Here is a 9639-nt window from a genome sequence, read left to right as displayed (position 1 = left end):
TTCTCTGCACCTCCTGCTGGGGACTGGGAGCACTGGTTGACCCCAGCGTCTCCCGTCCCCTGATTTTTCTTCTTATTTTTGTTTCTTTACGTGTTTCTGGAGAGTTTTCGAATCGTGCTGACATCGAGCTGTGAACATGCCGATCAGAGACAGTATTAAAGTGTGAGTAGCACTTAGAACTTATTTTTATACCAGGAAAAGGAAGAAATGTCCAGACACTATTTGTATAGAGTTGTTTTGTTCTTTAGGAATCCATAATTGATCAGAAAATCAGTCGATCAGTACTAATGTGTGGCGAGCAGAGAGAATTGTGGGTATTTCATAACATAGAAGGGAAGTGCTTTGTAATGTTTCATGATCCTCAATGTTCCTCAAATAAAGAAACTAATGAAAATCTGCAGCGTCTGTGTCGTTTCACAGATTTTAACTTTCGTTGTCTTTGGGATTTGCACATAACCACACACACGCGCACACACACACACACACACACACACACACACACACACACACACACCCTCACACACACACACACACACACACACACACACACACACACCCACCCTCACACACACACACACACACACACCCTCACACACACACCCACACACACACACACACACACACACACACACACCCTCACACACACACACACACACACACACCCTCACACACACACACGCACACACACACACGCACACACCCTCACACACACACACACACACACACACACACACACACACACACACACCCTCACACACACACACACACACACACACACACACACGCACACACCCTCACACACACACACGCACACACACGCACGCACACACATGCACACACACCCTCACACACACACACGCACACACACACCCACCCTCACACACACACACACACACACACACCCTCACACACACACCCTCACACACACACACACACACACTCACACACACACCCTCACACACACACCCTCACACACACACCCTCACACACACACACACACACACACACACAGAAGCTCCAGGGTGTTGTCCACAGTAACACTGGGACATGCTCTACAGCCTCACAATGAGCTGAATGACAGGCAGAAGTGCAGATATTCCTGAAATGATCCTGAAGCACCTGTGACTAGTTTTAAAGACATACAGGGACAAATGTTGCTGATGCTGTTCTGAGTGTTGTGGTTCTACACTGAAACAGTCTGATGGAGTTAGGAGGCAGATGTTTGCTGAAAACCGGACTTCAGTTTCGTCTTGTCCGGTTCCAGTGTGTGGACACATGATTACAACACACCAAGGGCTTCGTGGGAAACCATCTGTGAAGCCTGATAATTAATGAGCAGTTGGCTCTGAGGTAATGACTGATCTGGTCTGTGTTTGTCTTTCAGCAGCTGCTGTACTTCCTGTTCAAACAGTCAGTGACTCTGTCCTGGGTCTGACATTGACCCGGGTCACCTGTGTATGAGGACTGTGCAGAACAAAGTGTGGTTCTGAGCACGTCTCCTTGTTGCTGCAGTAGAACCCTGCAGCTCCGTGTTGATGTGTGAAATACAAAAATATAATCCACTAAAAAACATTTGATGTTTTGATGTTTCTGTCCTCATTTAAACATTTAACCGGTAAAATTGGTTTGTTCCCACATTAACTTCACCTTCACCAACAGATAAAATAATGATGAAAACACTGAAGTGTTGGGAAACCAGAATGTTTTCTCTCTGCTGCAGCAGCAAAACAGAAAGTTTCCACAGATAATAAGGAGACCTGGTCATAAACACTCAGATAAGATCAATGGGCGGATCAGTCCATAAATGACAGGTACCAGGTACCAGCTGTGTTGTTCTGGGTTATATGTACTGAGGGAGAAGCAGCACTTTGCCTGTTTCTCTGAAGGCGAACACACAGTCTCTTCACCCACAGCTGCAGGTGAGTCCACACAGGTGAGTCCACACAGGTGAGTCCACACAGGTGAGTCCACACAGGTGAGTCCACACAGGTGAGTCCACACCTGGCTCAAAAAGCTGCTGAAGGATCTCACATTATTTGAAGCTGTATATATTTACTTTCTAAAATAACTGCAGTTTGTTTAGTTTTGCTTTTATATTTCTGTCATTTCTATTGGTTGTTTTTTAATAGGAAGAAGGTTTGTGTATATTTATGAGGAGTCTCTGCTCTGGGGAACAAAGTCACTTTAACTGTGTAGTTTTATTTGCTTTTCCTTTACTATTATGTTAAATCTGCACTGAACTGTGTGGTGGGAATAACCATGTTCATGTATTTTCAGAGCAGCAGACTGATCCACATCGGAACTGAGTCCCAGCAGAAATCTGACCATGAAGGTAAGTTTCAATCCTTTTTCAGATCACAGTTTATTACTGTCTGTACCTGTGAGCAGGCAGGGGGCAGCTGATGATGACACCTGGTGTTATTCCCACTGTGGGAACTGAAACCTGTTTACATCCTCACACTGGGGGGTATCAGCCTTCCTCGTGACCAACTTGAAATTGAACTGGCAATGAAAAGTTTTAGATCTGGGAAAAAACAGAGCAAGTCGGATACTGTGACAACATGTTCAGATAATCCCACTCACGTCTGTTCCAGCTGCTGGCAGTCGTCGTCCTCCTCCTGGCCCCACTGGCGTCCCACTGTGCGCCCCTGGTCCTCCCGCTGGACTGCAGCGACATCTATAACCATGACCAGAGCCGACCCAGTGGAGTTTACACCATCTATCCCGTCGGAGCCACATCCGCTGTCCAGGTAGGCCTCACCTGCAGGTGCTGGTTCCCCATGCGGAGCCAGAAGCACAGTCCGGTTCTCCCTCCTGTCTGGGAGACGACAGATTCAGCAGTTTGAGCATCAGCAGCCTCTGTGTGTTGTAACGAGCGTGTCTGTGTGCAGGTGTACTGCGACATGAACTCTGAGGGAGGACGCTGGACGGTGAGTGTCTTAAGTCCACTGAGCTGTTGGCCGTCCTGTGTGTCGAGCTGACCCCTGCACCCTGTCCCCCCCAGGTGTTCCAGAGGAGGATGGACGGCTCGGTGAACTTCTACAGACCCTGGGACCACTACAAGTTTGGCTTTGGGACTGCAGCAGGAGAGTACTGGCTGGGTGAGGGATCAAAGCACACGGTCAGGAAACAGATTTCACAGTAAAAGTCCAATAGTGTGTTACTTCATGTAGTAAAACCTCTTCATTGTGTTCAGGTCTGGAGAGTCTGTTCCACCTGACTCTGAGGAAGAAGTACGAGCTGCGGGTCGACATGGAGGACTTCAGTGGAAACAGAGTGTTTGCTCGTTACTCCTCGTTCTCCATCGACCCAGAGACCTACGGCTACAGGCTGCATGTGTCTGGATTCAGAAACGGAGGGGCAGGTCGGTGCAGCAGGAGTCACTTTGTTGTGATGATGATGGTGCTGACAGTGATTTTGGATCATCTAGTCTCCCTGAGCTGATGACTGGTCTTTATAGTTCTGTTAGCAGGTTCTGTTACTGGCCTGATGCTGCTGAGTCATGAGTTTTAAACACCATAAATAAATGTGATCAAATACCCAGAGGGCTTCACTCCACAGCTGGAGACCAGGTGTTGCATCACTCTCTCTCACTCTCTCAGTCCCTTGTTTTTGTGCAGCTGTGGAAGAACAGACACACAAGACATGTGACCGGTTTCAGTCCAAACAGCCACAAACACCCCCCCCCCCGTGCTGCAGAGTTCAGTATCTGCAGCAGTAGCACAGTCAGCAGTAATCAAATATTGGTAGCAGGGTTGTGAGCCTACAGCCATTGTGTGTTTCTACAGGTGACTCCCTGAGCTATCACAACGGACAGAAGTTCACCACCTTCGACAGAGACCAGGACTCTTCAGGAGCCAACTGTGCCAGATTGTACATGGGGGCCTTCTGGTACAAAGGGTGCCATTATGCAAACCCCAACGGGGTCTATCGCTGGGGGGCCGACAGCAGCGTCAGCCTTGTCGGAGTGGAGTGGTACCACTGGAAGGGCTACAACTACTCTCTGAAGAGCATCAGCTTCAAGATCCGTCCTGTGCAGTGAATCTGCAGGACCAGCTCACTGCAGAATATCAGCTGCTGATTTCTGATTTCTGCCTCTCGTTAATCGTTTCACTGTGGACCTTCTTTTCCTCAAGCCGGGCACTTTGTCCCAGGGCAGTATATGAAGAATGAATCAGAATGATCAAAACACAGATGTGTAACATCCTAAATATTAACCTGTAGCACTGAAACTGCACCACCTGATGAGTGGAACCAGCCTCAGCTGCTGCACTCAGGTGTGTCTGGAGGGAAACAACCAAACAGGTGTGGTGATAAAAACAGACCAGCACCAGTGGAAGCTGCACTGGACGACTTGTCCCAGCAGGAGAACAAGGCCCATTATCTTAAATATTACAGAAACCTACTTCAGCATGTCTCCCTGTAATGGAAAAATGAGTTTTAATGATTGATTACTCTTACTGATTATGATTTTTATTGTTTCTTACTGTACTCTTGGTTTTATTTACAGGTTAATTCACAGAGTTCACAAACAATTGTGTTTTTCATAATCATATCTGATGTTTATGTTCTTCTTGCCCTAGTATAGTCTGACACTAAGGGACACAGGGTTCTCAAGGATGTTGGTGAAGAGTATCTGGGAGAAAGGTTCCTTAGGACACCAGGTGTGGGGAAGGGACAAGTACAACAGAGCAGGTCCAGGATGGAGGGTTAACTGTCCAATGAGAATATAGAGTTTTAGAATACAGCCTTATTAGGAATCACTTTGTAGAACAATAGGGAAGTACAGATTTAATTATCTGATTAATCGAACAATTATTAGCATTTACTTTGCATGTCTGTATAAGTAGCGGCCTCAGCCTAGTAGGGGCTGAGCAACTGGGGAACAACATGGGAAGACTGATCAATTGTGTTCAACTATGTTTGCTCCTTTCTTGCAAGAAATATATTCATAAAAGACAGTCGGTCTGCACTCTCTTTATTGCTCATCCAACAACGGTTGTTTTGCCACAACACTCCCTCAGATCACAGTTTTAAAAAAATCATTGTCAATTCAAAGAGTTTTCTTGAACCAAGGGGTGAGTCCACAGCAGGACCAAGGAGCGTGAATGCAACCACCACAACCCGAGGATGAACAACAACAGCTGAGTCTTAGTGAGATCCACCTCCTTGTGATGATTGTGAACTGAATTAACAGATTAAAGGCACATTTGTTCCACCGGCTCATTCCTGTTTCCTTCCTTGTCTGTGAGTCAGTAGCAGAGATGTGCTCAGTGACCAGGTCAGCTGTTTCCAGACGTCCCACAGACACTGAACTAACCACAGACACAGTCCCACCTGTGCTGGGCCACAGCAAAGGTGGTTCTGTGTTTGAGAGCTTAAAGAACAGTGAGGAACCTGTCTGTTCTTAGTGCCAGGGCTCAAGGGTCCAGTATGTTGTTGGGTCAGATTTATAAGGTTGCGTATTATGACTGTGAACCTCTCATGGGTCGACCTGACAGGACTGACCTGTATGACTTAGATCTCAGAACAGTTAAAACAGACCGAAGTCCCTGCACCCAGTCAGTCTCTCAGCAGTTTTCAGCTCTTGGGTTCTTTGGCCTCCAGGGCAGAATCATCATCCAGGAACCTCTGAGTTCTCGCAGCTGAACTCTCACAAACTGGAGTCAGTGACTCAGTCCTGTGACGTCCATTTAAACAATCTGCGCCTCCTCAGCTTCACACTTTGTTTTGAACAGAAAAGTTTTTCTTCCTAATATTCCAGTTTCCTCAGATGCTGCAGATGGTCAGGATTATGAGTCCTGAACCCTGCAGGACCCCAGTGTTTACAAAAACAGACCATAAATCAGTAAATGTTGCTACAGCTCCTGCTTGTTTCCCACGTCGTGTTTTAATTGGTGCCTGACTCATGCAGTGAAGTTACAGAGTGAACACTGGCTCATAAAGTGTCACTGACATGGAGTTTGCCAACAGACCTTCCTGTAAATTAAGGTTAGTTGTGTATTAGCTGAGAGTCACAGTCCTATTAGTTCACTTTGAGAGGAAACAGGAATGAACAAACAGGTAATAACTCACTTATTAGTGGCAGGTTCTACATCAGGTCCAGCTGTGGGGATGTTTCCGCCGTGACGTCTCAGACCCGCTTCACATAAAAGCAGTGAAGCTGGAGAGTCGACACTGAGGGAGAAGCAGCAGTTTCTCTGGTTCTCTGAAGGCGAACGCACAGTTTCTTCACTTCCAGCTGCAGGTGAGTCCACACAGGTGAGTTTTACTTCAGCCTGAAAATGTTTGGAGATATTTTGGGTGACATTTCATTAATCGTTCAAATCTGCAGCCCATTTGTTTTAGGAGCTCACTGATAAATGTGTCAACAGCCGATGAAGATATTGGGAAGTTTCCATCTTTAGAAAAGACACAGGAAATGTCTTTATGACTTTGAACCTTAAACTTATTACATTTTATATTTTACTCATGGTGTTTTAAATAAACATCATCTGTGTGTGCACAGATTCAAGTGAACTATTATTGAACTTCAATGATTTTCCATAAACCGACACTGTGGGAAAAGTGTCTGTCGTCTTATGTAAATGATGTTAATGCACCTTTGACCAAAGCAAAGTCCTTGGAATGTGAAGTTACTTGGCAATAAACTGATTCTGATTCTTTATTCAGATGAAATTCATTTCATCAATAACATCAGTGAAGTGGAATCAGTTGGACTCACGTTACCAGTTCTCCCAGTGTGTGTTTTCAGACAAACCCACACCTGCAGAAGTCCCACAATGACGGTAAGTTTGTGATATAGAAAGGAGAGAAGAGGTTTGTGATGTTAGTGTCTGCACTGAGAAGTGCGCAAGACTCAAACGTCACCTCTGTTCCAGCTGGTCGCACTCGTCCTCCTCCTGGCTCCGCTGCTCAGCAGCTGCCGAGGGTTTTCCCAGCCAGTGGACTGCAGCGAGCTCCATCAGCAGGACAAGAACATGCAGAGTGGGGTGTACACCATCTACCCCCTGGGAGAGAGGTCTGCTGTCCAGGTAGGCTTCATCCAGCCTGGGACGCACGTTGACATTTATCCCAACAGAAGGACCAGTGCTAAGGTTTGGTCAGGGACAGGGAATCTGCTGCGATGCCTCTGGTACAACAGACACAAGTCGTCACAGCAGCAGAATGAATGAATGAATGAGTGTTTTAATACTAGAGTTTGGACAGTAACACAACCCTGGACTCACTGAGACACATGAAGCAACAACAAACCAAACATTCCAGGGTAATAAACTGACCTCATGCCAGGACATCCATTTCCTCAAGCTGGTCCAGGTCAGCAGGTCAGTCCAGTCCCTCTCCCCAGCAATGTTTCTCAGCTTCCCCTGGGGGGTCCTGAGGTTCCCAGGTCAGATAGCAAATGTCATCTCTCCATCTGGCTCTGGGGATACCTCAGGGTCTCCTACCAGGTGACTCCTTATCAGTACAAAGGAGCAGCTACTTTACTGCGGGTTCCTCCAGATCTTGTCTGAGCTCCTAATCCTGAGCACAGACAAGATCTCAGCTGATCCTACTCTGTCAGTCCCTACCCAAAGGTCGTGACCACAGGTGAGGCTGGAGCATAGATCAACTGGTAAACTGATTCAGAGTCAGTTTGGAATATTCAGGAAGATGTTGAACAATAGAAATAAACAGCGTCGTGAGTATGAAGCGAACATGTAACCAGCCAATCACTGACTGTGACTGTGTCTGTGTGCAGGTGTACTGTGACATGGACTCACTAGAAGGAGGGTGGACGGTGAGTATTTCAGCTGAAGTTTACTCCATCAGGTCACACTTCCTGCCGGACCTTCACAATAAAAAGCTTATTGACTGGAAAAAGGAGCTGACCCCCTGCACTCTGTCCCCCCCCCCCCAGGTGTTCCAGAGGAGGACGGACGGCTCGGTGAACTTCTACAGACCCTGGGACCACTACAAGTTCGGCTTTGGGAACGCAGCAGGAGAGTACTGGCTGGGTGAGGAATCAAAGCACACTAATGGCTCCAAGTACAACAAACTCCACAAGTGGAGCTGCAGCTGAACTTTGTCATGCAAAGTGTATTTGTGAATTATCTACAAGTGTGTGAATGTGTTTGTGTTCAGGTCTGGACAACATCTACTACCTGACACACCAGAAAAAGTACGAGCTGCTGGTCGACATGAAAGACTTTGATGGACAACAAGTATTTGCTCGGTACTCGTCGTTCTCCATCAGTGGGGAATGTGATGGATACCAGCTGACGGTCACTGGATTCACCAATGGGGGGGCAGGTGAGTTACAAAGCTGCAGGATGGACTGACAGCTAGAAAAACCTTCAGGTAGCCTGGTCGATCTGGGAAGTCAAAACATGTTCTGCTGCGCTGAGCTCACGTTTGAAGTTCTGGCTGCTACCCTCATGCAGGAGAACACAATAAACCTGGACTGTGTTGAGCACAAATCCCAGAGAGAGCAGGGTTTTGAGACTCAAGAGGGCTGGACATTTTGCATGTCAGATCCACACGCACAACACCTGCAGCTGGGACACCTTCCTGCATCCACCCTCCCCGTGGTGACCGGTTACAGCTAAATCTGTTGTTGTCCTGGTGCACACGCCCAGTACACTGTTAATGTACATTTATACTGTGGGTCTTCATGTTTCTGCAGGAGACGCCCTGAGTTCCCACAACGGACTTAAGTTCTCCACCTTCGACAAAGACCAGGACACCTGGCCCACCAACTGTGCCAAGTCCTTCCTGGGGGCGTTCTGGTATGGTCAGTGTCACAGCACGAATCCCAACGGGGTCTACCGCTGGGGGGCTGACAGCACTCTCTATGCTGTTGGAGTTTCTTGGTCTCCATGGAAAGGTGTTGACTACTCTTTGAAGACCATCAGCATGAAGATCCGTCCTGTGCAGTGAATCAGCAGCTGCTGATCCTTCTCTCATTATTATCTCACAGTCAGCCTGACACAAGAATAATGCACCAGCACAGTAGAAATGATTTTTGTATTCAAGCATCAAATCCTGAATATTAATTTGCATCATCCCAAAACGTGTGTGAACATCATGTGATGAGGTCTGTCTCCGTACATTAACAACAAATGGAAAGTCTCTTAGTAATTTCCATCTGCCAGTCTTAGCGATTAGAGGTCATGTGGCTCCACAGACTCACCTTGGGTGGACTTGACAGATGTTATCCTGATCCTGCTGCTGTAACACTGCAAACATTTCATCAGCTGAAGGGAAAAGATGTGTGTTTGCACTGATGTGTCTCTGCCTGGTTTCTGGTGTTTGGTAAGAGTTGGCCTGAGCAGACTGAAACTGATCTGCATGAACAGCATGAGTGGAAAACAACAGTAGAACCTCAGTTGTGGCAGCAGGAAAATCAGGCCTGTAATTATTAAATGCAAACAGATATGTAGCATCTGATTGTGTGTTAATTCCTTCATTGGCTAAATGTAAAGAAAACTGAAGCATGAAAAGTCTTTGCAGCCTGATGTGACAATAAAAGAGAATATGAGCAGGAAGCTGATGTCTTTACTTTCTGCCACGATAAACAAGAAAGTCAGGTGTCATGTCTTGGGATACATGGTGCCAATCCCAGCATGCACTGGGTGAGAGGTGGGTCCCCCCTGGACA

General features: G+C 46.9%; 2 protein-coding genes across 3 annotated transcripts; both read left to right on the top strand.

The window, feature by feature from the left end:
* Positions 1-2290: 2290 nt before the first annotated feature.
* LOC113135899 (microfibril-associated glycoprotein 4-like) lies at positions 2291-4287 on the top strand. The gene is made up of 6 exons (XM_026316238.1): positions 2291-2332; positions 2595-2750; positions 2892-2930; positions 3005-3101; positions 3197-3364; positions 3789-4287. Exons 1-6 carry the CDS (start codon positions 2327-2329, stop codon positions 4040-4042), a joined length of 720 nt encoding a protein of 239 aa, XP_026172023.1. The 5' UTR covers positions 2291-2326; the 3' UTR covers positions 4043-4287.
* Positions 4288-6110: 1823 nt separating this feature from the next.
* Positions 6111-9527, top strand: LOC113136031 (microfibril-associated glycoprotein 4-like). 2 transcript variants are annotated; one of them, XM_026316485.1, is made up of 7 exons: positions 6111-6261; positions 6673-6788; positions 6882-7034; positions 7742-7780; positions 7901-7997; positions 8125-8292; positions 8666-9527. In XM_026316485.1, the coding sequence occupies exons 2-7, from the start codon at positions 6783-6785 to the stop codon at positions 8917-8919; spliced, it is 717 nt and encodes a 238-aa protein (XP_026172270.1). In that variant the 5' UTR covers positions 6111-6261; positions 6673-6782; the 3' UTR covers positions 8920-9527. The 2 variants fall into 2 exon arrangements, with proteins under 2 accessions (XP_026172270.1, XP_026172269.1); XM_026316484.1 differs by having other exon boundaries at positions 6112-6247.
* Positions 9528-9639: the final 112 nt, after the last annotated feature.

This window comes from Mastacembelus armatus, chromosome 19 (assembly GCF_900324485.2).
Source record: "Mastacembelus armatus chromosome 19, fMasArm1.2, whole genome shotgun sequence".
Taxonomy (NCBI): domain Eukaryota; kingdom Metazoa; phylum Chordata; class Actinopteri; order Synbranchiformes; family Mastacembelidae; genus Mastacembelus; species Mastacembelus armatus.
This window is presented reverse-complemented; position numbering and strand designations above follow the sequence as displayed.

What these genes read in the sequence shown, in the direction of transcription:
- LOC113135899 (XM_026316238.1), top strand. An exon ending in GAGCCACATCCGCTGTCCAG is followed by an intron (nt 2,751 to 2,891) that starts GTAGGCCTCACC and finishes GTCTGTGTGCAG; the next exon opens with GTGTACTGCGACATGAACTC. An exon ending in AGCAGGAGAGTACTGGCTGG is followed by an intron (nt 3,102 to 3,196) that starts GTGAGGGATCAA and finishes CATTGTGTTCAG; the next exon opens with GTCTGGAGAGTCTGTTCCAC.
- LOC113136031 (XM_026316485.1), top strand. An exon ending in AGCAGGAGAGTACTGGCTGG is followed by an intron (nt 7,998 to 8,124) that starts GTGAGGAATCAA and finishes GTTTGTGTTCAG; the next exon opens with GTCTGGACAACATCTACTAC. An exon ending in ATTCACCAATGGGGGGGCAG is followed by an intron (nt 8,293 to 8,665) that starts GTGAGTTACAAA and finishes ATGTTTCTGCAG; the next exon opens with GAGACGCCCTGAGTTCCCAC.